Raw genomic sequence first — 27797 nt, 5'->3', positions numbered from 1 at the left:
CAAAGCAATCCAGTCAGTTGCAGTCCCTTCCTGTGCCTTCCCTGCAGCCTCATTTACATCCCTTGAGCTTTACGTTCTGAGTACCTTTTCAGCCTGATTCGCTGCTTCCTGTCCCAGTATACCCCCTTCCTCAGGGGAAATACCACGCAGGCTGGGCCTGGACTTTGGCCTGGTGATCAGAATTGGTGATGAGGCCTATAGGTGTACCTGTCTGGTGATCTGATGTCTGTTTAATCACGTGTTGGATGTCCTTGACCATGCATAGAAAGGGAAGAGGCATGAGAGTGAGCAAGTCAATAAACTCTCTCCATAAAGAAATGCTATCCCACCAGCCACCTTGGAATATATCAACACAGTCTCAGTGCGATTCCTCACATGCTCACTGTAGCCTATAACAGCTAATTTCCTTTATTAATTTACGGGATGAGGCAAAGCAGTATTTATTGCCCTTTCCTAATTGCCCAGAGTCAATGACATTGCTGTGGATCTGGAGTCACATGTAGGCCAGACAGGTAATGACGGCAGTTTCCTTCCCTGAAGGACATTAGTGAACCAGATGGGTTTCTCCTGACAATCGGCAATAGATTCATGGTCATCATTAGATCCTTAATTCCAGATATTTTATTGAATTCAAATTCCACCATGTGCCATGGCAGGATTCTATCCTGGGTCCCCAGAACATGATCTGGGTCTCTGGGTTAACAGTCCAGTGACAATACCACGAGGCCATTGCCTTCACTTGGACATGCTGAAGAAAACCAGCCAGTCTGCAACATATGTGGAGAGTTAACACAGTTAATCTCTTGAGTGTAGTAAGACTTTTTATTCACATAGGAATAATATTGTGTCAACAATGTTTTCAGAAAAATGGCACGTGTCCCAATTTATGCCATTTTGGATTATTACACAAACAGTTAGACGGATATTTTACTTGGACCAAAGCCTTAGCCCTCTTTCCTTTCTTTCACACACTCGTTATCAAAATGCATGAATTGAAAAAAAAATCACTGGAAGACCTCATCATCATAAGTGGAGGTCTTCCGACAGGAGAATTCAAAAGCTACCAACACTGTCTCCAGAAAAGTGAATTCAGCCAGTTGTAACTGATCCAGGCAAACACCCCATTGCTAACAGTTTGTGTGCAAAGTGACTTTGGCGACGGATAAACATTTAGGAGATTCTGTGTTTTTTTTAATTTTCTGCACATCTTTGTGTTGGATGAGCTATTTTAAGGTACATTCTGCAAATTTTTTTCTGGCCAGGTTTGGAGGATGTGTGTATAAATGCCTGTGTGAGACAGAGAGAGAAAGAGAGGGAGTGTGTGAGACAGAAAGTGTATGCAAGTGAGAGTGTGTGTGTGTGACAGAGTGTGTGTGCAAGTGAGAGAGTGTGATTGAGAGAATGTGTGTCAGTATGTGTGTGTGACAGAGCACATTTGTGGGACAGTAAGAGAGTGCACATATGCTAGTGTGAGAGAGTGTGTTTGTGTGTGAGACAGTGAGAGAAAGAGAATGCACATGTGTTAGTGTGTATGAGAAAGAGAGAGAGAGACGGTGAGGGAGAGGGTTTGTGTAAAATGTGTGACAGGAAGAGTGAGAGAATGTGTATGATTATGTGACAGAGCATGTGTGTGTATATGTGTGTGTGACAGTGAGAAAGAGTGAGTTAGCAAGTCTGTGAGTTTTGTGGCGCTCTTGTTCAGGTACTGATGCACAGCAGCATTGGGAGAGGTGAGCGAGGAGGGGAGTGTTGAGGAGAGGGCAGGAGCAGAGAGATCTCGTAGGACCTGGGCATGTTTTCAGGTCAGCTTCACTTAGTGGGTGAAGGGCACATGTGGACCCCAGCAAACAGCTTTCCACGAGAAGTGAGATGAGGAATTCCGCAGCAACAGATTTCAGTCAAGGTAGGGAAGCTCTCCTAGTGAGGATAGCTGCAGAGAGGATGTGGGGAGGCCAGCCCAGGGTCCTCACACAGAGAGTAAGCTCCCAAAACTCTTATTTAATATGGTAAAGTTTGTTTAAAGAGTTGCCTCAGAGCATGTTACACTTTCTCACTGTTCCCAAAGTGGCTTTTGAAAGGGCAGTGGTCAGGCACAGCTCAGCATCTCCCTGAGGGAGTGCTGCTCTGTCGGAGGGTCAGCGCTGGGGGAGACACGCTGGTGTCAGTAAGGCCTGGTGGGTCTAAATCTGCTGGCCACCCCAACCATTCGCATGGAGCCAGTAACATCTGCCAAGAACCTTCACAGGAGTCATTGTCACTATAAGACATTCTGGTGGATTCACTCAAGGAAGTCATCATCTGAGGATCAGAAAACAAAAAGCAAGCATCCACGGTAGCGGGATGTGTGTAGAAAGGTTGCACAGTGTGTGTATTGGACCCTGTACCCCAGTGAGAGTGTGTGTGTGTGTGTCAATGTTTGTATTCGTGGGACTCTGTAGCACAGTCTGTGTGCACGTGTGGGAGCAAATATCCCAGTGAGAGTCTGTGAGAGTGAGATAGTTGTACCTCAGTGTGTGTATGTGTGAGCCTCTACCGTGTGTGTGTGTGTTGGGGGAACCCTGTAGCCCACTGACAATCAGTGTGTGTGGGAGCCTGTATCCCAGTCAGAGTCTGTGTGTGAGTGCTTGTGCACCAGTGAGTGTGTGCGTGTGAGACAGAGAGAGCCTGTACCCTAGTGAAGGTGTGTGTGGGGGGGGGAACTTGTACCCCTGTGTGTGTTGGGGGGACTCTGTAGCCCACTGACAATCTGTGTGCATGTGATTTCCTGTATCCCAGTTACAGTGCGAGTGCTTGTACACCAGTGAGTGTCTGAGACACGGAGAAGGAGCCAGCCTAGTGAGGGTGTGTGTGTATTGTGCCCCTGTGTGTGTTGGGGGACTCTGTAGCCCACTGACAATCTGTGTGCATGTGGGATCCTGTATCCCAGTTAGAGTCTGTGTGCGAGTGCTTGTACACCAGTGAGTGAGTGTGTGTGTGTTTGTGTGTGAGAGAGAGACAGGGAGAGAGAGCCTGTACCCTAGCGAGGGTGTATGTGTGTGTGTGGGGGGGGAGACGGTCTTGTACCCCTCTGTGTATATGTGTGTGTTGGGGGGAACTCTGTAGCCCACTAACAATCAGTGTGTGCGTGTGGGAGCCTGTATGCCAGTGAGAGTCTGTATGTGAGCGTCTGTATTGAAACAGTAGTGAAAAGCAGGTGGCCATGGGGAATCAGTGGATTCCAATGGAGGCCATGTCCATCCTGGGCCTCCTCCAGTGTCACAGTGATGCCACTCGGAAACTGGAGGAGCAGCACCTCATATTCCACCTTTGGAGCCCACAGCCCAACGATCTCAATCTGGACAAACAGTTTCCATGCTCCTCTATGTTCCTCCAGCTCCACGCTGTGTTATCTCTGACTCTAGCAGTGGCAGTTCTTACTATCTCTGCAATGGAGATGGTGGATTTGCCTGGTGGTGGTTGCCATGGGGATGGGCAGGTTGCCATGTAGGTTACATGCTGATATATGGGGGTTGCCATGGGGAGAAATAGCTTGCCATAGTGATATGTGGGTTTCCCTGGTGATGGGTTGCCATGGGGATGGGCAGGTTGCGCTGGTAGCTGGTTGGTATGGCGATGGGTAACCATGAGGGTAGGCAGGTTGCCATGGAGATAGGTGTTTGCCCCGGTGCTGGGCTGCAGGCTGGTTGCCCTGGTAATGGTTTGCTGTAGAGACCGGTTGCCATGGGAGGGGTGCACTTGAGAACAGAGGTCATGATCCCGCGTCTTCCACAAAACACAGTTTAATGAAAAATATTTCACTCACCAAACGTGGTTTGACGCCATCGGATGGAGATCGACCCTGTCTGCGTTCACTTTTTATAAAAAACAGAGAACCCGTAACGGTCGTTATTGTTTGAAAAAGGAAGCGCGAGGCGGCCGGACTTCCGGTTTCTCCAACCGTCACCTTCCCGAAAAAAAACAAAATCATAGTTTTTGAATTCCTTCCAAACCCTTGAATTGCTCCTCCCGCGCCTGACAGGAATTTAAAATCGTTAAAGCTAAAGGCTGAAACGTACAAATAAATGTTTTAGGTCGGTTGCCATGGTGCTGCAAGTCTTGGGAAGACACAGCGTTACCGTTGCCAACAACAACAAAACAAACTATGGAAATAGCACGTTTTAAAATTAAATATGCACGTGTATTAAAGTCTATATTTTTGTTTTTGAAATACACAATTGCCCCTTCGATTGGGGGCGGCGGTCGTAGCAGAGGGCGGGGCTTTGAGAGTCCTCCAAGGCCTGGGGGCGGGGCTTTGAGAGTCCTCCAAGGCCTGGGGGCGTGGTCTTTACAGGGTCCTCCAGGGAGTGGGGACTCGTTCCAAACGCAGATCTCCAAGGATCGTGGGGCGATGTTGAACTGGGTGCTCCAAAGCTGAAGGGGGCGTGCACATTGGGTCGTCCAAGGACTGGGGCCTTGGTTACAATGGGGTGTCTAAGGCTTGGGGGGGTGGTCTACACTGGGTCCTCCAAGGCGTGGGGTACAGGGTCTACATTGGGTCCTCCAAGGTGATGGAAGCGTGGTCTTTACTGGCTCCTCCAAAGTGTGTGTTGGGTAGGTCGTGAGTCCTCCTCCAAGATCTGGGGCAGGGTCTGCAATTTGGATGAAGGGGCATGGTCTTTGGTCTTTACAGGGTCCTCCATGGTGAAGGGGTATATTCAATAAGTCAACAATTCGGGCTTAGACCCTTCTCAGGACCTTCATCCCACTGAATGGTCTAGGCCTGAGATGTCGACTTACGTACTACTCCGATGTTCCCTGACCTGCTGTGTTCCTTCAGGTCCACACTTCTCTGACACAAGCATCAGCAGATCTTGCTATCTCTGGGCATGGTGTATCTTGGGTCCAACAAGGTATGGGGAGCATGGTCTTTATTGGATACTCCAAGGTGTGGGGGGGGCATGGTCTTAACTGGATCCTCCAAGGTGTGGGGAGCATGGTCTTTACTGAATCGGCCAAGGTGTGGGGGGGATGGTCTTTACTGGATCAGCCAAGGTGTGGGGAGCACGGTCTTTACTAGATCGGCCAAGGTGTTGGGGGGCATGGTCTTTACTGGATCGGCCAAGGTGGGCGGGGCATGGTCTTTACTGGATCGGCCAAGGTGTTGGGGGGGGGCATGGTCTTTACTGGATTGGCCAAGGTGGGGGGGGGGGCATGGTCTTAACTGGATCCTCCAAGGTGTGGGGGGGCATGGTCTTTACTAGATCGGCCAAGGTGTGGGGGGGCATGGTCTTTACTAGATCGGCCAAGGTGTGGGGGACGTGGTCTTAACTGGATCGGCCAAGGTGTTGGGGGGCACGGTCTTTACTGGATCGGCCAAGGTGTGGGGGTGCACGGTCTTTACTGGATCCTCCAAGGTGTTGGGGGGCATGGACTTTACTGGATCGGCCAAGGTGTGGGGAGCATGGTCTTTACTGGATCGGCCAAGGTGTGGGGGCGCACGGTCTTTACTGGATCCTCCAAGGTGTTGGGGGGCATGGTCTTTACTGGATCGGCCAAGGTGTGGGGAGCATGGTCTTTATTGGATCGGCCAAGGTGTGGGGAGCCTGGTGTTTACTGGATCGGCCAATGGTGTGGGGGGGCATGGTCTTTACTGGATCGGTCAAGGTGTGGGGAGCATGTTTTGTACTGGATCGGTCAAGGTGTGGGGAGCATGGTCTTTACTGGATCGGCCAAGGTGTGGGGAGCATAGTCTTTACTAGATCGGCCAAGGTGTTGGGGGGCATGGTCTTTACTGGATCGGCCAAGGTGGGGGGGGCATGGTCTCTACTGGATCGGCCAAGGTGTTGGGGGGCATGGTCTTTACTGGATCGGCCAAGGTGTGGGGGGGCATGGTCTTTACTGGATCGGCCAAGGTGTGGGGGGGGGGCATGGTCTTAACTGGATCCTCCAAGGTGTGGGGGTCATGGTCTTTACTGGATCGGCCAAGGTGTGGGGGGGGCATGGTCTTTACTGGATCGGCCAAGGTGTGGGGGCCTGGTCTACGGTGGGTCCTCCTAGATCTGTCGGGGTGCTCACAATTCGGTCCCCCAAAAGCCCAAGGGGTGGGATCGCGGTTTTTGTACTTTCCGGGGGGGTGGGGCTGCTGGTGTCTCCGTTCGTCTTTCAAACGTCGGTCCTCCAGTATCCCGCCGTGCCCCGCTGCAGCACCGCCGCCTCCCAACCAGCATCCGGGGCCTTGCGTGCGCCCGCAACGAAGATGGCGGCTTCCATGCTGAAGTGGAAGCGCGTCTCGGGCTCCAGCGGGCCGGTGCCCAGGCCCCGGCACGGACACCGGGCGGTGGCCATCAAGGAGCTGATGGTGGTGTTCGGCGGCGGCAACGAAGGGATCGTCGACGAGCTCCATGTTTACAACACGGGTAAGGGAACGACTGGAGACCCACACACACGGAGCGAGAGGGGAGGGGAATACAACAACAACTGGCAGACACAAACAAACACAAAATCACCCTCCCCCCCCCCCCACCACCACACCCACCAACAATCCCCAAAGGAGAAAGGTGCCAAACGCCTACCCCAACCACCACCTCTCATCCCCCCGCACCGCCACCCCCTGAGGTGTTTTTTTTATCTTTTATTTATTGATTTGTGTCTTTATTGAGGGAAGGGAGGAGTGGGCCCCCGTGACGTCACGCCCGACAAGATGGCGGCCGCCAGGGAAGCCGCTCTGGCGCCAAAGTTGCTTTTTTTTTCCCCCTTCCTGCCCCCTTTTTGTTTTCCGCTGTTTGTGCCTTCTCGGGGGAACTCGCTCCTTTCTCTGCATTCGTTTATTCTCCAACTCTTCCGCCAGCCAGCCACCCCCCCCCCCCCCCGTCAAATTGCAATCGCCGGCGATTTCTTTACATGGATTTTCCTGTCGTTTTGCTTCCGGAGTTTTCTCCTCCCCCCGCCATTTCATTCTGTTGTCTCTCTGCCTTCAGTTTTTCTACTCTTTGCAAAAGTCCTCTTACCCCCCCCCCCCCCCGCCTTCCCCACATTTCGCCAATCTCCTTTCTTCCTACCCTTTGCAAATATTCCCGCAATTCTTTCGTTATCCCCCCCAACCCCGGTTTCCCACATTTGCAAATGTTCCCGTCGGTTGCATGTCACGCTTCGTAGATTTCTCAGGCGCTTCACGCTTTTGCGAGTTTCCCAGCATCCCTGCCTTGCCATTTTCCCGGCTTTTCAGCGTTGCAAATTTCCTGTTTTCCCAGCCGTTTACGGTTGAGTTTTCCTCCCTTGCAAACTTCCCGGCTTTCCGTGGTCGCTGATCTCCCAGATTTTTCGAACTGGTTTTCATCCTTTGCAGATTTCCCCGGCTTCCCGTTTTGCATTCTTTGCCCAGTTTTCAGTTCTTTAAATTTTTTGGTTTCCCGCCTATCAAATTTTCCAGGTTTCTCCTATATTGCAGATTTCCCACACTTTCCGAGTTCAATTTCCTCCAGCCTTTCCGCTTTGCAAATTTCACACTGTATGCTGCACCTTACCTATATTTCCTCCGCGCAGATTTGTAGCTAGCTTGTCTTGCACGTATCACGATGCATATTTTCCAGCTCTTTGCACTTTCCTGCGTTATTTATAGCTGCAGAATTCCCCAGTCTTCGTGTCGCATGTTATCTTTGGAAATTTCAATTTTGTTTTGCCTGTTGCATTTTTAAATATTTCAGTATCTCATTTCTCAAATCCCGTTTAGTTTGCATGTTTCTTGAATTGTATTTTAACTAATTAAAGTTGAATATAGTATGTTAACATGAATTGCATTTAAGATGAGTCCTATTTTTACTTTACCTGAGTGCTGTGGATCGACTTGTGTTTTGTGAAGGTTGTACATCCAAATTTTTTTGAAAGGGATTTTGCAATGCAGAACAGGCGTTTTATTTGTCTCATTTGATTTACGTGGGTAGATTGGAGGCATTTGGGCTATCCTCCTTGGAGCGGGAAATTTAATTGAGGTGTTTGAAGCCACTCGATCCAGGACAGAGCAGAGAGGCTGAAACTATTCCTGTTGATAGGTTGAAAACCTTAGCAACATAAATTGGTGATTGGCCAAAAGGAGACATGAGGAGAAACATTTGCACCAGTTGTAAAGTTGTCAGAATCCCTACAATGTGGAAGCAGATCATTCTGCCCATTGAGTCTGTGCCACCTGTCTATAAAGCATCTTTCCCCCCTGTCCTCATATCTGCATTTCTCATGACTAATCCACCTAACCTACAAATTCCTGGATGCTATGGGTGTCCACCTAACCTGCACATCTTTGGATGGTGGGAGGAAACTGGAGCACAGGAGGAAGCCCATGCAGTCAAGGGGAAAATGTGCAAACTCTATGCGCACCAGGGGAGGTGATAGCCTAGTGGTATTATCGCTGGACTGTTAACCCAGAGGTACAGATAATGTTCGGGGGACCGCGATTTGAATCCTGCCACAGCAGTTGGTGGAATATTGAGCTCAATAAATATCTGGAATTAATTCTCTGATGATGACCATGATTCCATTTTCGATTGTTGGAAAAACCCATACGGTTCAGTAATGTCCTTTAGGGAAGAAAACTGCCATCCTTACCTGGTCTGGCCTACATGTGACTCCAGAGCCACCAGCAATATAGTTGACTCTGAACTGCTCTCTGGGCAATTAGTGATGGGCAATAAATGCTGTCTGGCCAGCGACACCCTCATCTCGTGAATGAATGAATAAAGAAAGAAAAACAGTCACCCAAGGGTGGAGTCCACCCCAGATTCCTGGTGCTATGAGGCGTCAATGCTAACCACTGTTCTGGAACGTGTTGCCCTGGTGTGGTAGGGGAGGAAGGACTTTTGAGGGGGACTTGGATCATCATGTGAACGGGAAGAAGTGCAAGGTGCTGGGGAAGAGGTGTGGGTAATGGAGAATAAAGGTTAGAGATTGCTGGGAAAACTCAGCAGATCTAGCAGCATTTGTGGAGAGAAAGCAGAGTTAACATTTCCAGTCACCTGGGGCAGAAACTGTTCCCATTTATTATGAGGTTAAGAATGAGGGTCTGAGTTCTGAAGAAAGGTCCGTGTTCCTGAAACATTAACTCTGTTTTCTCCCCACAGATGCTGCCAGGTCTCCTTTCCAGAAATTTCTGATTTCCAGCATCTGCAGTTTTTTTTGTTTAGTGAGGGAAGTGGGGACTGAAGTTGCACTTGCTGAGAACCAACATAGATGTGGGTGTTAGAGATTACGTGGTGTGGAGCTGGAGGAACACAGCAGGCCAGACAGCATCAGGGGAGCAGGAAATTTTACGTTTTGGGTGGCAACCCTTCTTCTGATGCTGCCTTGGCCTGCTGTGTTCCTCCAGCTCCACACTGTTATCTTTGACTCCAGCATCGGCAGTTCTTGCCGACATGTGACAGCAGATCCACAGCAATATGGTTGACACTTTAACCTTCTCTGAGCTATTAGGGGTTTGGACTGTAAATGTTGGCATTGCTAGCTAATGAACAGCTAACGAACTTAAAAGACCCTATACAGACAACAAACAAAACAAACATCATCTACAAAATACCTTGCAAGAACTGTGACAAACACTACATTGGACAAGCTGGCAGAAAGCTAGCCACCAGGATACATGAACATCAACTAGCCACAAAACGACATGACCCACTATCACTCGTATCCTTACGTACAGATGAGGAAGGACACCACTTTGATTGGGACAACACATCCATCCTAGGACAAGCCAAACAGAGACACACACGGGAATTCCTAGAAGCATGGCATTCCAACCGGAACTCCATCAACAAACACATTGATATTTAGCCAATCTACCATCCTCTGAGAAAAAGAACAGGAAATGACATCACCCACACAGGAAATGACATCACCAACCCAAGGAAACCTAAACAGATAAATAGAAAGCGGGACATAACACCAGCGCTTCACCGGAGGCTCACTGATGTTACCTAGAATGGTGACGAAACGTCTGAAAACTAACCTTCCAGCTCAGCGAGCAAACTCACATCCAGAAACTCAACCTGAGCTACAAATCTTCTCAACTCGCTAGCCCACATCGAGGGGTATTGCTGTGGATCTGCTAATCACATGTTAGTCCAGAACAGATTTCTTTTCCTAAAGGACTTTAATGCCCCAGATCGGTTTTTCTGACAATTGACAATGGATCTTGATTCCACTTTTTATTGAATTGAGATCTTCCATGGCTCCTAAGGCCTGGATTAATCGTTTAGTGATAATGCCACTAGGCCATCGCCTCCCCTTTTGCATTTTTGTGCCTTTTTGTTCTTAACTCCGTAATAAATGGGGAGTAGTTTCTACCCCTCCCCACTGGACCATCTTGTGGGGTTGAGCACCTCTATTAAGCCTCCCTCCTGACCCTGTCCTCTCCAAGGCAAACAGTCACAGCTTTTCCGAACACTAAATGCCACTGAAGCCCCTTATCCACAGAACCATTCCCCTGGTTGTTTTCTGCAACCTGTCCAATGCTTTCATCACCACCTCGATATCTAATTTAAGCATATTTCTGCACCTCCAGTGGTGGCTGGGTAAGCAATGCAGTGAACTGAGACAGTAATGAGACGATCAATTCTCTCTCCCTTCAGTGTACTAGTTGTTGATGGTGCTTATGTTTTGCTTTGAAAATCCTTGTGAAAATAAGGATCAATGGTCGGCACAACATTGTGGGCTGAAGGGCCTGTTCTGTGCTGTACTGTTCTATGTCCTATGTTCTATAAAATGTCACCCTCCCTCATCGGCTAGAAGCAACTTTTTGTGATGTTCATTTAAAATCCTCTACCTGCCCTCCTCTGAGGTGACATGTTAACCGCTGAGGGGCATGTGTGCACACAAAATGTATTTGAGACATATGCTTCAACTAACAGGTCAGCCATGAAATTTAAAATAGAGCTGAACTGGCAGTGATGATTGGTCAGATGGGCCAAGGAGTGGCAGATGGAGTTTAATTCAGAAAAATGTGCGGTGTTGCATTTTGATAAGGCAAATCAGGGCAGGACTTGTATGATTCATGATAGGGTTCTGGGGAGTGTTGCCGAACAGGGATTTCAAGATGCAGGTTCACAGTTCCTTGAAAGTGGAGTCACAGGTAGACAGGATGGTGAAGGCGGTATTTGGTATCCTTGCCTTTATTGGTCAGCGCATTGAGTATAGGAGTTGGGAGGTCATGTTGCAGCTGTACAGGACATTGGTTAGGCCACTTTTGGAATACTGCTTTCAATTCTGGTCTCCCTGCTATGAGAAAGATGTTGTTAAAATTGAAAGGGTTCAGAAAAGATTTACAAGGATGTTGAAGGTTTAGATCTATAGGGAGAGGCTGAATAGGCTGGGGCTATTTTCCCTGGAACGTCGGAGGCTGAGGGGGTGACCTCTTAGAGATTTATAAAATCATGAGGGGCGTGGATAGGGTGGATGGTCAAGATATTTTCCCCCACGGTAGGGGAATCCAAAACTAGAGGGACATACATTTAAGGTGAGAGGGGCAAGATTTAAAGGGGAAACGTTTTCACGCAGAGGGTGGTGTGTATGTGGAATGAACTGACAGAGGAAGTCGTGGCTGCTGGTACAATGACAACATTTAAAAGGCATCTGGATGGGCACATAAAACTTTTTCTGTGGCTTTGCCCATCAGTGCCTGTGGTTTCCCAAAGTGTGCGCGCATGCGTGTGTGTGTGTTTCTGTTCTTCACAACTAGAAGGCGAACCTTGCTTTTTGCACCTCGCACTCCACCGAGTATAGGCTTTTGAAAAGCCACGGAGGATTTGTACACGTGACAGGCTGGCCTCTGCCTGGGCCCGCCTTCCCTCACAGACAGCCAAAAGAACTGTGGATGCTGTAAATCAGGAACAAAAACAAAGTTGCTGGAAAAGATCAGCAGGTCTGGCAACGTCTGTGAAGGAGAAAACAGAGTTAACGTTTCGGGTCCAGTGGCCCCAGTTCTGAGGAAGGATCACCGGATCCGAAACATTAACTCTGTTTTCTCCTTCACAGATGCTACCAGACCTGCTGAGCTTTTCCAGCAACTTTGTTTTTGTTCCCTCATAGACACACACAGACACAGCCCGTGCTGTATATCGCCTGTCCCCTGACCTGGCTTTGAGTTGGTTTTTTGTCAGTTTGTGCTTTGAGACATTCGGCTGCACTGAAGCATACGATAAAATGTCAGTTTGGTGTTCTAGAGTCCTGCCGGCTCTGTTTCAGAGAGCAGCAGAATTGGGCAGGGTCAGATCTTCAGGCCTCTGCGACATGACCAGTGTTGGCTGGTATGATTTCCTTCCTGGTTGACGCGTCGAAAATCAGTGAAGAGAAGCCGTGGAAGTGTTTCCCGGTCGACCAAAGCTGTAGTTCAGAATGCCCTGCAGACACTGTGGCAGGGATTGCCACCTGTTCTGGGGCTCCCTTGGCACTGTCCCCTCTGACACAGCAGGGCTCCCTCACCTCCAAATCTCCCAGCCCTTCTGGCAGTCTCTGTCAAGTGCTGTTTGGATTCCACTCGCTTTACCTACTTCTCTCATAACCTCAATCCTGGTTGACTTACTTCTGTCAGGGTCAGGCTGCCCTGCAGCTCCTGTGATGGACATGGTCGACCCTGAGGCGAGCCCTGCTTATATGGTTGTTGAAGGAAGCGGGTGTCTATCGCTCACCCCTAATCGCTCCCTTGAGAAGGTGGCGGTGAGCTGCTTTCTTGATCCACTGCATCCCGTGTGGTGTAGGGATAGTTGGTAGTGCTGTCAGGGACAGACTTTCTGGAATTTGACCCAGTGTGGCATAGAGATGTACAGCACAGTGACAGACCCTTTGGTCCAACTTTTCCACTCGATATTCTAAATTAGTCTAGTCTCATTTGGCCCATATCCCTTTTAAACGCTTCCTATTCGTATGCCCATTCAGGTGCCTTTTAAATGTTGTCATTGTTTCAGTGACATCCACTTCCTCTGGAAGCTCATTCCATATGTGCACCACCCTCTGCATGAAAAATGTTGCCCCTTAAGACCCTTTTAAATCTTTCCCCCTCACCTTAAACCTATGCTCATCTTGTTTAGCACTCCCCAGACCCTGAGGAAAAGACCTTGGCAGTTCATCCATGCCCCCCATGACTTTGTAAGATGATCGCACAGCCTTTGACACTCCAGAGAAAATATCCCCAGCCTGTTCAGTCTCTCCCTATCGTTCAAAGCACTGCAACCCCAGAAAGGTCCATGTGAATCTTTTTGGAACCCTTGTGTAAAGGTTCACAACATCCTTCCGACAGCAGGTAGGCCATAAATGAGCACCGTACTCCACACGTGGCCTACTCCCAGGACAGGGACAGCATGGGGTTGCCTGCAGGAAGACGAGCCCCCACAAACGTTCCTGTACAGCTGCAATATGACCTCCCAACTCCTATGCTCAAGGTGCTGACCAATAAAGGCAAGTTTACCAAATGCTGCCTTCATTAGCCTGGCTACCTGCAACTTCACTTGCAAGGAACTGTGAACCTGCACTCCAAGGTCTCTTTGCTCAGCAACACTCCCCCAGGACCTTACCATTATGTGTGTAAGTCCTGCCCTGACTTGCCTTTCCCAAAAAGCAGCACCTCACATTTATCCAAATTAAACTCCGGCTGCCGCTTCTCGGGCCATTGGCCCATCTGATCAAAGTCCTGTTGTACTCTGAGGTAACCTCCTTCACTGTCCGCTATGCCTCCAATTTTGGTGCAAACTTACTAACCGTACCTCCTATATTCACATCCAAATCATTTGTATAAATGACAAAAAGCAGTGGACCAGACTCCAATCCATGTGGCACACTACTGGCCACAGGCTTCCAGCCTGAAAGGCAACCCTCCACAACCACCCTCTTTCCTCCCCCTTCGAGCCAGCCCTGTATCCTAATGGTTCGTTCTCCCTATATTCTATGTGACCTGACCTTGCCAACCAGTCCACCATACAGACCCTTGCTGAAGTCCATGCATATCATGTCCACTGCTCTGTCTTCATCAGTTCTCTTCGTTCCTTCTTCAAAAAACTCAATTAAGTTAGTGAGACATGATTTCCCACTCACAAAGCCATGTTGACTGTCCCTAATCAGACCTTGCCTTTCCAAATACATGTAACACCAGTCCATCCAACAGCTTCCCCACCACTGATGGCAGGCTGACGAGACTGTAGTTCCCTGCCTTTTCCTTATCTCCATTTCCTGGTATCGTTTCCCAAACTTGTGGACTTGTGCAGTTTGAGAATCCCACTGCTGCTTTCTCATGGGGCAGTTAGGGATGGGCAGTAAATGCCACCCCAGCTGGTGACACTCATGTCTCAGGAGTGAGTAAAAGGTGGTGCGTACTTGGAGAGGAACTTGCAGAGTGTGGTGTTCCCCCTGCATCTGCTTCCCTTGCCCTTAAAGGGAGGGGGTAGAGGTGGTGGATTTGGAAGGTGCTGTCGGAGGACCCTCGGCGAGTCGCTGCAGTGTTTCTTGTAGATGGTGTGCGCTGCTGCCCCTCTGGGTCGGTGTGGGTGGAATGAGTGTTGAGGGTGGCCGGTGGGGTTTGCATGTTAGTTGAGCAGAAGCTGCTTTGTCCTGGATTGGGACGAGCTACTCTGGTGTTGTTGGAACAGTACCATCCAGGCCAGTGGGCAGCGTTCTGTCATACTACTGTCTTGTGCCTTGTCGATGGTGGAACAGAGGAGAGAGGTCCTGCAGAATTTGCAGCTTCTGCTTAGTGTACAATTGTTCTTCAATGTAACGGCCACTAACCAATACCCCTCACTCCCAGCCTGCTGGGTATAAACGTGGAGACGAAGTGTTTGTGTCTGCTGACAGGAGGAGGCTTGGATTCTGTCACTCGTGCTCTCCCACACGCTCTCTCTCTAGGCTTGACATTTAGCGTAAAGTCTCAATACTGTGACCGCAGGACAAGGGAGCTCCCACAAACATTCCTGAATTGTTTATAACTGTTCACCTGAAATTCCCCACCTAGGAGTCTTTGGGGATGTGTAGAGGGAGCTTTACCCTGTACTTAACCCTGTTTGATGGGGGATAGTGTAGAGGGAGCTTCAGTTTTTCAAAAGCACAGGATTAGATACAGTTGTTTGTGTCAAGTACTCTCGTGGTTGTATGGGCAGTGTCGACTGTCCAATGTTAGGAACGTGGGCCGCCATGTAAGGGTCTCGATTTTTTGACCTTTATAGTGGACCGAGAGCTGTGTTGTCTTTGAGTAGAAACAGGAATCTTAGTGTCAGATGTTGTCTACTTCACAACGATTGAGATGCTTTTGCATGTGTCTATGCACAGCAAGCTCCCACAGGCGGCAACATCTTAGGAAGCAGATCATGTTGTTTCCTCTTGGCCTGGGGATGTAGCTTTGCTTGGATAAGCATCAGAATTCCCGCACCCAGGAGAATGACCTCCTGATGGTCTTTTCAGAATAGTGGCGCAGAAATCCCTTGCATTCGCGTGGCACCGGCACAGTCTGGGTCATCAGGTCTCCACTGTCAACTGAAACGGGAACGTGTGCCAGCGGCTTGAGAGAAAGCTGCGACGGTGACTTTCCTTTGTCTAGGTTGGAGTCTGTGGGCTGGTGAGCGCTGATCTAATGTGATCGTCTGTCTGTCTCCACAGCCACAAACCAGTGGTTTATCCCAGCAGTGAGGGGTGATATCCCGCCTGGATGCGCTGCCTACGGTTTTGTGTGTGATGGAACCCGCCTGCTGGTATTCGGGGGCATGGTGGAATACGGGAAGTACAGCAATGACCTCTTTGAACTACAGGTACTGTCTCCCCGATAGAACAGCAGGTCGCTCGACTCGGCCTGGGTATGAACCTGCCTGCTGAATTTGTCCAACTTGCCTGAGCTTTTTATAGTCAGCTCTGTCTCTCGCGCTCTGTCTCTCGCGCTCTGTCTCTCGCGCTCTGTCTCTCGCGCTCTGTCTCTCGCGCTCTGTCTCTCGCGCTCTGTCTCTCGCGCTCTGTCTCTCGCGCTCTGTCTCTCGCGCTCTGTCTCTCGCGCTCTGTCTCTCGCGCTCTGTCTCTCGCGCTCTGTCTCTCGCGCTCTGTCTCTCGCGCTCTGTCTCTCGCGCTCTGTCTCTCGCGCTCTGTCTCTCGCGCTCTGTCTCTCGCGCTCTGTCTCTCGCGCTCTGTCTCTCGCGCTCTGTCTCTCGCGCTCTGTCTCTCGCGCTCTGTCTCTCGCGCTCTGTCTCTCGCGCTCTGTCTCTCGCGCTCTGTCTCTCGCGCTCTGTCTCTCGCGCTCTGTCTCTCGCGCTCTGTCTCTCGCGCTCTGTCTCTCGCGCTCTGTCTCTCGCGCTCTGTCTCTCGCGCTCTGTCTCTCGCGCTCTGTCTCTCGCGCTCTGTCTCTCGCGCTCTGTCTCTCGCGCTCTGTCTCTCGCGCTCTGTCTCTCGCGCTCTGTCTCTCGCGCTCTGTCTCTCGCGCTCTGTCTCTCGCGCTCTGTCTCTCGCGCTCTGTCTCTCGCGCTCTGTCTCTCGCGCTCTGTCTCTCGCGCTCTGTCTCTCGCGCTCTGTCTCTCGCGCTCTGTCTCTCGCGCTCTGTCTCTCGCGCTCTGTCTCTCGCGCTCTGTCTCTCGCGCTCTGTCTCTCGCGCTCTGTCTCTCGCGCTCTGTCTCTCGCGCTCTGTCTCTCGCGCTCTGTCTCTCGCGCTCTGTCTCTCGCGCTCTGTCTCTCGCGCTCTGTCTCTCGCGCTCTGTCTCTCGCGCTCTGTCTCTCGCGCTCTGTCTCTCGCGCTCTGTCTCTCGCGCTCTGTCTCTCGCGCTCTGTCTCTCGCGCTCTGTCTCTCGCGCTCTGTCTCTCGCGCTCTGTCTCTCGCGCTCTGTCTCTCGCGCTCTGTCTCTCGCGCTCTGTCTCTCGCGCTCTGTCTCTCGCGCTCTGTCTCTCGCGCTCTGTCTCTCGCGCTCTGTCTCTCTTTTCAATCTGTACCTTTCTGCTTTCCTCATCCATTTGTTCTGTTCACTCTTCTCCACTTCGTCAGTCCATTCCTTAACCCTCCAGCTTTTGCACACTCTCTTTCTTTTCTTTTAACGTCTAAAGTAAAGCAAAAAGAACTGAGGATGCTAGCGTTCTGAAACTGCTGGTAGAACTCAGCAGCACCCATGGAAGGAAAATTAGCATTTCAAGTCCAGTGACTCTCTCTATCCTTCTGCCCTGGATCCTGCCTCCCCCTGGAGGGGGGCCAGGGTGTGTGTTTTTGTTTGTCATCTTATTCCCCCCTTGCCAATGCTCTGCCTCCCTCTCCTACTCCCTTTTATATCCGTCTGTTTACCTCCTTACCCACCTAGACAGAAGCCACGTGACACCAACTTATAGGCCGGCTTGTTTTTTGAAATCGCAGAATATTCTGTGCCTGTGTGCTTCCCTCCGTTTCATCTGACAAAGGAGCAGCGCTGTGAAAGCTTGTGATTTTAAGTAAACCTATTGGGCTATAACCTGGTGTCACGTGACTTTGGACTTTATCCACCCCCAGCCTGACACGGGCGCCTCCACGTCATAGCTACCCCCCCCCCCCCCCCCACCAAAACCAGGTCTCTTTACCCACTCAGCCTCCCCGAAAAGGAAAATGAGAGTCTGTCATCACCCCCTCTTCTTCCTCACTGTGTATATCACTCTGTTTCTCTTGGCTGTGTTTTCTGTCTCTCTTGGTCACTCTCTCTTTTCTTTCTGTCTTCCGCATGGCTGTAATCCTTCCCTCACTTTGTTAGGAACCACTGTTTAATTAGGCTTTGAACTGGAAAGCTACTTTTTTTAAGTCGAGAAAGAAAAGCCAGTTTGAATGAGGGGGAGCAAAAAGCAGTGTTTGTTCATTCTAATATAAGTTCTTCCTAGAAATAGTTGAACAGAGTGTGGGCAGTTATAACTCTCAAGAAGTTGAATGTTTGGTTGCCAGTTAGAGACTTGAACATGAGATGAAGATGGAACAGAGAGGGTGAATGAGCGAGACAGATGCTTGCGAGAAAAGCCCAGCTCCTGGAGTCACACCCTCCCTTTCTTGTTGCACAGGCCAGCCGCTGGGAATGGAAAAAACTGAAGCCCAAACCTCCCAAGAATGGGTCGTTACCATGTCCACGCCTAGGCCACAGCTTTTCCCTGGTGGGGAATAAATGCTACCTGTTTGGAGGCCTGGCCAATGACAGCGAGGATCCTAAGAACAACATTCCACGGTAAGGAGCAGCGAGCAGGAAGGGGAAAGCGGCCATGTTGGGAGGAGGCCAACTTTTCGCCAGGCTTCCACTCAAAGTGAAGCCCTTAATTTTGATTAAAAGATCCAACCCCTCTCCCTCAGGTTGCATCGCAGGAGCGTAAATCCGAAAGAAGTCAGACCCCAAGCTACATCGGGAGATGAGGGACCAGGGTTAGAAAGCTCAGTCAAAGGGGCACGTTTTTAAGGGCTGTTCTAGAGAGAGCGAGAGAGAGACACAGAGATGCTTAGGACAGGAGTTCCACAACCTCAGGGAGCTGAAGGAACAGCGCCAGAGGTGGAGCGATCAGAACCATGGGATGTACAGACATTTGGAATTGATGGAGTGCACGGTGCGTACAGGATTGCGATGGGATCACGGCTGGAGGAAGGGACAGATTGGGAGGGTGTGACAGACGGGGGGGGTGCAAGGGGATGGGGGAGGGGACAGTGAAAGTGAAATTGAATGAATTTAAGCATGAGGATACAAATTTGACACGTGAAGTTCTTTGATCAATCTTTGGGTCATTTGCCTGACTTTCCACCTCCTGACGTGGCTTGCTGTGTTGTTTAATTTCCCGACCCCCTGTCATTCACCTCTGCTGTGTTAAAACCAGAGAGCGATGGCTGGTCATTGCAACTAGACCCAAAACCACCAAGAGTTGGGCTGGTGGGATGGAAGACGGAAGCAATCAGCTGGGGATCTGTGGGATTTGGTATGTGAAGCCACAGAGCTTTGGAGTAGCAGCAAGGTAGACAGACTGGGCAAGAATCATCTGAGGGGTGTACTGCATGGCGCAGGGCTGCAACCTTGGGATCTTTCTGTCCCTTTGAGCATCATTTAGTTTCTCGGACTGCTTCTTGGATTTGTTTTCAGTTGCAGCTAAAACGTCTGCATGTCTCTTCCTTTCTACCCCCTCCCTCCACTTTCTCGTTCTCCTCTCTTTCTTTCTCTCTGCTGCTGCCATCCCACATCCTTCCCGTTTCCTACTGTTTCGCTCTCCTTCTTCCTGCGAACCTAACCTTCCTCACCCAACTCGTGCCTTCACGTGCCTGCCCCTACCCATCCCTCTCTGTGACCCCCTCCAGTTACCTGAATGATGTTTACGTATTGGAGCTGAGGCCAGGCTCGGGGGTACTGAGCTGGGACAATCCCATCACCTACGGGGTGCTGCCCCCTCCACGGGAGTCTCACACTGCGGTCATCTACACCGACAAAACCCTGAAGAAATCCAAGCTGGTCATCTATGGAGGCATGAGTGGCTGCCGACTCGGCGATCTCTGGACGTTGGACATCGGTAAGGGGAAGGTGGTTTCCATGGGCAGGGCAAATGTGACAACAGCTTCAGTCCTTACAATGTCCCTCCCAAGACCCATCAAATCTATTACCTGGGATTGTCTGGGGACAATCTTTACTCTGTACCTAACCCTGTGCTGTCCTTGTCCCTGAGGGCATTTGATGGGGGACAGTGTACAGGGAGCTTTACTCTGTACCTAACCCTGTGCTGTCCTTGTCCCTGAGAGCGTTTGATGGGGGACAGTGTACAGGGAGCTTTACTCTGTATCAAACCCCGTGCTGTCCCTGTGGGTGTGATGGGAACAATGTAGAAGATGCTTTTGTTTCAGTTTTAACAGAGTAGAGGGAACTTTTTTGGATTGAAAGGTTAGAGGAAGCTTTACCATGTACCTTACCTTGTTCCTGAGCTGTCCTGGGAGTGTTTGGTACGGTCAGAGTCTGAGTCTTTGCCATTCTAAAGTGATGGATCCCTTTTGAATTCTCTTACCGTCTTCCAGATACACTAACGTGGAACAAGCCAAATGTGAATGGTGTTTCCCCACTCCCACGGAGTCTGCATTCGGCTACCACCGTCAGCAACAAGTAAGTGAAGCAGAGGTAATAAGGTGTAGAGCTGGATAAACACAGCAGGCCAAGCAGCATCACAGGAGCAGGAAAGCTGACAATTCAGGCCTAGACCCTTTTTCAGCAATTCTGAATTTTCTGAAATTTTTTTCAGAAATTTCAGAAGAAGGGTCTTGGCCTGAAACGTCAGCTTTCCTGCTCCTGTGATGCTGCTTGGCCTGCTGTGTTTATCCAGCTCTACACCTTATCTCAGATTCTCCAGCATCGGGAGTTCCTGCTCTCTCTGAAGTAAGTGAAGCAGCCTGCTGTCCTTGAGTGAATAAATTTGCGAGTGTGCCTCACAGAGGGCGGTCGTCTCTACTGAGTAAGCGGTAGGTGAGCCTTCTCGAACTCAGCGATTCATCCACTGTCTCACAGGAGAGCGGGTGACACGCTCCCATGCAGTGTGAGTGAGTGCATTGAGCAGAGCTGGTGTGGTGTTGGAGACGATGTTTCGATAAGTACGCATGGGAAAAAGCAACAGAATGACGTAGGCTTTGCGGGTGGAGGTGGTGGTCAGGAAGAAGGGAAAGGAGGTGTGTGTGTGTGTGTACGCGTGCATGCAGTGCAGACAGTCTGAATGGCCTGATTTGTAATTCTGTTTTTACCCTCTCTGCCCCAGAATGTATGTGTTCGGAGGCTGGGTCCCGTTGGTCATGGATGACGTGAAGGTAGCCACGCATGAGAAGGAGTGGAAATGTACCAACACGCTGGCTTGTCTCAATCTGGGTACGTATAGCGTCTGCATCCTCCCTCCTGTACGTCAATCCCACTGCCAGCCAGCAATCAGCTTCCCATTAGCCGTTCTGACACCCGGATTTCTCCACCTGAAAGCGCTCGGCTGTTTTCTGCTCCCAGTTGAGACGTGTCTGTGCTTTCCCTGTGACAGACACGATGACCTGGGAGCCGGTGGTGATGGAGGCGCAGGAGGATAATCTTCCCCGGGCTCGTGCAGGCCACTGCTCGGTCGCCATCAACTCTCGGCTGTACATCTGGAGCGGGAGGGACGGATACCGGAAGGCGTGGAACAATCAGGTGTGCTGCAAGGACCTGTGGTACCTGGAGACAGGTAGGCAGGAGCAGACTGTGTAGCCCTGCTCCCTCTAACACTCGACTGTCAGAATAACCCTCCGTTTGCCCTCTTACGGTTCACTTCTCCCCGCCCCCACCCACAGGCAACACCAAAACATCCTGCAAACTTGGGTTACTTCTGACAAACAGCCCACGGCAGATGGTGTTGTGACCTCGAGCTGATTTTTATGTCCAGCTAGGAATGTTGCCGATTCTGTAACGGTGCTGAGGGTGCAACTTGCCCCAATCCCTGCACTTTCCTGCCCTCCTTCAGACAGAAGTCCAGTTTCCCCTTCAGATCTGCAAGCGACCCTGGTCCCTCCATACTCTGTGAGGCTGCGTGTTTCAGTGTTTCTCCCAGTGTTGCCCTTCGTCCTGCTGATGGTCGCCTTTGTTTACTGTCCCTCTGGGGCTGGATGACCAGCACGGTGAGATGGTGTTCCTTTAGCCTTCTGACAGCATAGTGGGCCAACAACACCCCACACCCCGACCTCATAAGGCAGAACCGACGATACGCCAGACGAGAGTGAGGGAGACTGCAGCATGGCGTGCAGCGCACCGAGATTTCAACTCACATTTGAATCAAAGCCGCTCCGATGACCATGAGTTGACTACCGTTGATTGTTGTCAAAGACCTCTCTGGTTCACCCGCTCTGTTTGGAAGAAGGGAATCTGCCGTCCTTACCTGGTCCAGCCGACACGTGACCCCAGACCCCGTAGTCCTTGTGGGGTGGCTCTTAACTGACGTTGAAATAGCCCAAGCAAGACACTCAATTCAAAGGGCAGCCAGTGATGGGCACCAGATGCCAGCCTGGTCGGCAGTGCCCACGTCCCGTCAAGGATTGGCAGAGATCCAGTTTAGAAAATGCTGGAGAAGGAACAAAGTTAAAAGTGCGGTTGCTTGGTGGAGGACACACTGCATGTGCCCTGCTCGCTGTTTACCACAATTAACTTGGCTTCTCATTTTTGATGCTGCACTTAAAATCTTGTTCAGGCAGACATAGAGCGAGGGGTTGAAAGATTAACGTCGTAGTTAGTGTCATAGAGTTGTACAGCGCAGAAACAGATCCCTAGGTCCAACTCATCCATGCTGACCAGATATCCTAAACTAATCTAGTCCTGTTTGCCAGCATTTGGCCTGTATCCTTCTAAACTTTCCTATCCATGTCCCGAACCAGATGCCTTTTAAATGTTGTCACTGTACCAGCCCCCACCCACTTCCTTTGGCAGCTCGTTCCATGCTCACACCACCCTGTGCATGGAAAAGTTGCCCATCAGGTCCCTTTTAAATCTTGCCCCTCCTCACCTTAAACCTATGTCCCTCTAGTTTTGGACTCCCCTACCGCTGGGAAAAAGACTTTGGCTATTCCCCCTACCCGTGCCCCTCATGACTTTATAAGTCTCTATAAGGCCACCCCTCAGCCTCTGACGCTCCAGGGAAAATAGCCCCAGCCCATTCAGCCTCTCCCTGTAGCTCAAACCCTCCAACCCTGACAACATCCTTGTAAATCTTTTATGAACCTTTTCAAGCTTCACAACGTCTTTTCTACATCAGGGTGACTAGAATTGAACACAGTTTTCCAAAAGTGGCCTCGCCAATACAGCTGCAACGTGACCCTCCCAGCTCTTACACTCAGTGCACTGACCAGTAAAGGTGAGCTTCCCAAACCCCTCCTTCACCGCCCTGTCTACCTGCAACTCCACTTCCAAGGAATTTATTGGTGACTCATCTGCTGATGAACCCCTAGATCTCGTCCCACTCCCATAAGTGGAAACATTTCCTCTGAATTTGTCTTGTCGAACTTCAGTGCAGCGAACTTTTTATGAACTGGCACCTGAGTTGAATGGGGAGGCTATGGCCTCGTGGTGTCACTGCAAATTCAGAGACCCAGGTAATATCCTGGGGGCCTGAGTTCGAATCCCACCACAGCAGATGGTGGGATTTGTATTCAATTTTTTTAAAAAGAGTTCTGGAACTAAGAGTCTAATAATGACCATGAATCTCTTGTTAATTGTCAAAAAGCCCATCTGGTTCACTGATGTCCTTTAGGGAGGGAATCTGCCATCCTTACCTGGTCTGGCCTACACTTGACTCCAGACCCACAGTGATGTGGTTGACTCTTAAAACTGCACCCCCCGCCCCCACCTCAGTAATTGGGGAACGGTAATAAATACTGATCTAGCCAGCAACACCCACATCCCAAGAGTTGTACTACTTGGTCCAAGAGGTCACCATGATGTAAAAACGCACCCTAGGTCATAGATACAGGGAGAGCAGAGGGCTATAATGTGGTTAAATCCAATCAGCCACAGTCTTATTGAATGGTGCAGCAGGCTGAAAGAGCCTCTTGTTCTGGTCCATATGATCAAGTCTGATCGAGTTGACTTTTGTTTGCTGACAGGAATCTCAGAGGATTCCCAGAAGCAACCAAAAATTGACTCCGTCATATGGACATGGATCAAGAGACACTTTGAGCCTGGACGTCCCACGCAGGTGCAGCAGTCAAGGAGGCACAACGCCCTCCTCTTCCTCAGGCAGCTCAGAAAATTTGCTGTGTCCATAAGGTCAGTCACCAGCTTCTACAGATGCACCATCGAAAGCAAACTGTCCGGGTGCATAACAGCTTGGTACGGCAACTGCTCTGCTTCAGGACTGTTAGAAACTACTGAAGGTGGTGCACACAGCCCAGACCATCACAGCATTATACCTTCCATCCATGGACTGCATTTACACAGCTCACTGCCACAGAAAGGCAGCCAGCATCATCATAGACCCATCACACCCTGGTAATGATCTCCTACACCCTCTTCCATCAGGCAGATGGTACAGAAACCTGAACACATGCACCAACAGCTTCAGGAACAGCATCTTCCTGCCTGTTATTAGACTGATGGATGTGCTCCTCTAATTTCAAATCTAATGCCGATCTGGGCACCTACTGTACAACCATAACACCATATGCTCCATTCTGTCCAAACACCGCATGATCTGCCTGTACTGCTCGTGAAACAATACTTCCCACTGTACTTTGGTGAACGTGACAGCGATAAATCAAATCAAAAAGGAGGTGGGAGAGATCCTGGTGAGGGATCCAGACAGGCACCTCCCCACCCCAGCCAGGGTGCTGTCAGGCAGATGGATGAATCTAACCGGTGATTCCCTCCCTGTTCCACTTGCAGAGAAGCCCCCAGCCCCGTCAAGGGTACAGCTGGTCCGTGCCAACACCAACTCGCTAGAGGTGAGCTGGGGGTCCGTGCCCACTGCTGATGCCTACCTGCTCCAGCTGCAGAAGTACGACATACCAGCTGCCACACCGGCCTCCCAGCCGCTCCCCTCGGTGCCCGCCGGGCAGCCCAAGAGCCCGGCCCCAGCCTCGGCTGCTCCCTCCCCCCAGCAGGTGGGTAGCTCGCTGCTGCCGCAGCCCCCAGGATCTGCTGTGCCCTGCTCGCCTCCAGTGCCAGCTTCACCTGCGGCCGCCTCGTTGGCCCCTCCGCAGACCCTGCTGGGAGGGGCCACCGCCACCGCCACTGGAACCCGGGCGCAAGGTGAGACTGAGGGGTGTGGGAGGTGGAGGGTCATCGCTGGTTACCAGTTGGGAGGGGTTCGCAGGGAGTGGAGGGGGTAAAGGAGATGGGGGGGGCGATGTAGGGGCTGCAGGGGGCTGGAGGAGGCGACAGAGATAGGGAGGGGGTGTAGGGGGCTGGGGGAGGTGATGGAGATGGGGAGGGGTTGTAGGGGGTTGGAGCAGGTGACAGACAGGGTGGGGGCTGGAGGAAGTGAATTAGATGGAGAGGGTGCATAGGCATTTGGGGCGGGGAGGGAGACGGGCAAGGGGCATAGGGGGTTGGGGACAGTGACGGTGACAGGGAAGGGGATGTAGAGGGTTTGGGGCGAGTGGGGAGGTGGTGTAGGGGGCTGGGAGAGGCGACAGATAGGATGGGAGCTGGAGGAGGTGAATGAGATAGGGAGGGGGCGTAGGCGTTTGGGGGCGGTGGAGGAGATGGGGAGAAGGCTTAGGTGTTTGGGGGCGGTGGAGGAGGTAAATGAGAGAGGGGGCGTAGGCGTTTGGGGGCGGTGACGGAGGGGGGTGGGGGGCGATGATGGAGGCAAGGTGGGGGGTGTCGGGTGACGGTGACGGATGCCGGGGGGGGGGCGGTGACGGAGGCGGGGTGGGGGTGTCGGGGGGGGCGGTGACGGAGGCGGGGTGGGGGTGTCGGGGGGGGCGGTGACGGAGGCGGGGTGGGGGTGTCGGGGGGGGGGCGGTGACGGAGGCGGGGTGGGGGTGTCGGGGGGGGGGCGGGTGACGGAGGCGGGGGGGGGTGTCGGGGGGGGGCGGTGACGAGGCGGGGGTGGGGGTGTCGGGGGGGGGGCGGGTGACGAGGCGGGGTGGGGGTGTCGGGGGGGGCGGTGACGAGGCGGGGTGGGGGTGTCGGGGGGGGGCGGTGACGAGGCGGGGGTGGGGGTGTCGGGGGGGGGCGGTGACGAGGCGGGGTGGGGGGTGTCGGGGGGGGCGGTGACGAGGCGGGGTGGGGGTGTCGGGGGGGGGCGGTGACGAGGCGGGGTGGGGGTGTCGGGGGGGGGCGGGTGACGAGGCGGGGTGGGGGTGTCGGGGGGGGGGCGGTGACGAGGCGGGGGTGGGGGTGTCGGGGGGGGGGCGGTGACGAGGCGGGGTGGGGGTGTCGGGGGGGGGGCGGTGACGAGGCGGGGTGGGGGTGTCGGGGGGGGGCGGTGACGAGGCGGGGTGGGGGTGTCGGGGGGGGGCGGTGACGAGGCGGGGTGGGGTGTCGGGGGGGGCGGTGACGAGGCGGGGTGGGGGTGTCGGGGGGGGCGGTGACGAGGCGGGGTGGGGGTGTCGGGGGGGGCGGTGACGAGGCGGGGTGGGGGTGTCGGGGGGGGGGGCGGTGACGGAGGCGGGGGGGGCGGGTGACGGTGTCGGGGGGGGCAGTGGGGGTGTCGGGGGGGCGGTGACGGAGGCGGGGTGGGGGTGTCGGGGGGGCGGTGACGGAGGTGGGGGGGCAGCGGTGACGGCAGCGGGGAGGGGGGGGTCGAGGTGGCGGTGACGGACGCTGGGGGGGGTCGGTGACGGAGGCGGGGTGGAGGGGCAGTGACGGAGGTGGGGAGGGGGTTGGGGGGGGTGGTGACGGAGGTGGGGGGGTGGTGACGGAGGTGGGGAGGGGGTTGGGGGGGCGGTGACGGAGGCGGGGAGGGGGGGTCGATGATGGAGGCGGGGTGGAGGGGCAGTGACGGAGGCGGGGGAGGGGGGGTCGATGATGGAGGCGGGGTGGAGGGGCAGTGACGGAGGCGGGGAGGGGGGGTCGATGATGGAGGCGGGGTGGAGGGGCAGTGACGGAGGCGGGGAGGGGGGGTCGATGATGGAGGCGGGGTGGAGGGGCAGTGACGGAGGCGGGGAGGGGGGGGTCGATGATGGAGGCGGGGTGGAGGGGCAGTGACGGAGGCGGGGAGGGGGGGGTCGATGATGGAGGCGGGGTGGAGGGGCAGTGACGGAGGCGGGGAGGGGGGGTCGATGATGGAGGCGGGGTGGAGGGGCAGTGACGGAGGCGGGGAGGGGGGGGTCGATGATGGAGGCGGGGTGGAGGGGCAGTGACGGAGGCGGGGAGGGGGGGTCGATGATGGAGGCGGGGTGGAGGGGCAGTGACGGAGGTGGGGAGGGGGTTCGGGGGGGTGGTGACGGAGGTGGTGGGGTCAGGGTGGGGCGGGTGACGGCGGCGGGGAGGGGGGGGGGTCGGTGATGGAGGCGGGGGGGCAGTGACGGAGGTGGGGAGGGGGTTCGGGCGGTGGTTGGGGAGGGGGGGTTCAGGGTGGGGCGGTGACGGAGGCGGGGGGGGGGTCAGGGTGGGGCGGTGACGGAGGCGGGGCGGGGGGGGTCAGGGTCGGGCGGTGATGGAGGTGGGGGGTGTCAGGGTGGGGCGGTGATGGAGGCGGGGAGGGGGGGTCAGGGTGGGGCGGGTGACGGCGGCGGGGAGGGGGGGGGGTCGGTGATGGAGGCGGGGGGGCAGTGACGGAGGTGGGGAGGGGGTTCGGGCGGTGGTTGGGGAGGGGGGGTTCAGGGTGGGGCGGCGACGGAGGTGGGGAGGGGGGGGGGTCAGGGTGGGGCGGTGACGGAGGTGGGGAGGGTGGGGGTCAGGGTGGGGGCGGTGACGGAGGCGGGGATGCCCTGAGCTCTACCCTCGGTTTCTCTGTGTCCGCCAGGTACGACAGCGGTTCTGCGGGTGGCATCGCCTCAGGCACCAACTGTCCTATCGAGCGGGACCTCCCTCATTGCTGTGAGGCCGACAGGGAGCCAGGGGAAGGTGCCAGTCCCTGTAACAACGCTGTCAACGGGAGTCCACATGGTAGTGCCGGCGCAGGGCACCCAAGGCATGGTGAGTCCGCCATATGTGGGAGTCTCCTCATTTGTGGGACCCTCTGGGCATGTTGCTGATTAGCACTGACCCCATCATTGGTTTAGAGCCCCCACCCTCCCAATTATTTATTGCTGCCAGCGTGGGCGATCGGCCCTGGGAAGCATTGGTGATGATCTGCATTTGTGTAGCACCTTTTGCCACCTTGTAGGGAAGTAATTATTCACGAATGTTAACATGTGAAAAGACTTAGGTCACCAATATCCCTGCCTTCCAGGAGCGACCCCTCCGCTCTGGTCC

The 27797-nt window shown here is 53.1% G+C and overlaps 1 protein-coding gene across 1 annotated transcript in view; it reads left to right on the top strand.

Annotated features, from left to right (window-relative positions):
- Positions 1–6209: 6209 nt before the first annotated feature.
- LOC125450006 (host cell factor 1-like) overlaps positions 6210–27797 on the top strand; it is a 73072-nt gene continuing 51484 nt past the window's right edge. Inside the window, 9 exon segments of the mRNA XM_059643170.1 lie at positions 6210–6395; positions 15601–15749; positions 17986–18146; positions 19253–19461; positions 19958–20042; positions 20686–20792; positions 20953–21132; positions 24315–24680; positions 27346–27518. Coding sequence (XP_059499153.1) covers positions 6236–6395; positions 15601–15749; positions 17986–18146; positions 19253–19461; positions 19958–20042; positions 20686–20792; positions 20953–21132; positions 24315–24680; positions 27346–27518 — 1590 coding nt within the window. The 5' untranslated portion in view covers positions 6210–6235.

The sequence above is a fragment of the Stegostoma tigrinum genome, chromosome 49 (assembly GCF_030684315.1).
Source record: "Stegostoma tigrinum isolate sSteTig4 chromosome 49, sSteTig4.hap1, whole genome shotgun sequence".
NCBI classification, from domain to species: domain Eukaryota; kingdom Metazoa; phylum Chordata; class Chondrichthyes; order Orectolobiformes; family Stegostomatidae; genus Stegostoma; species Stegostoma tigrinum.
The sequence above is the reverse complement of the archived record's forward strand: the minus strand, read 5'-3'. Positions and strand labels throughout refer to the sequence as shown.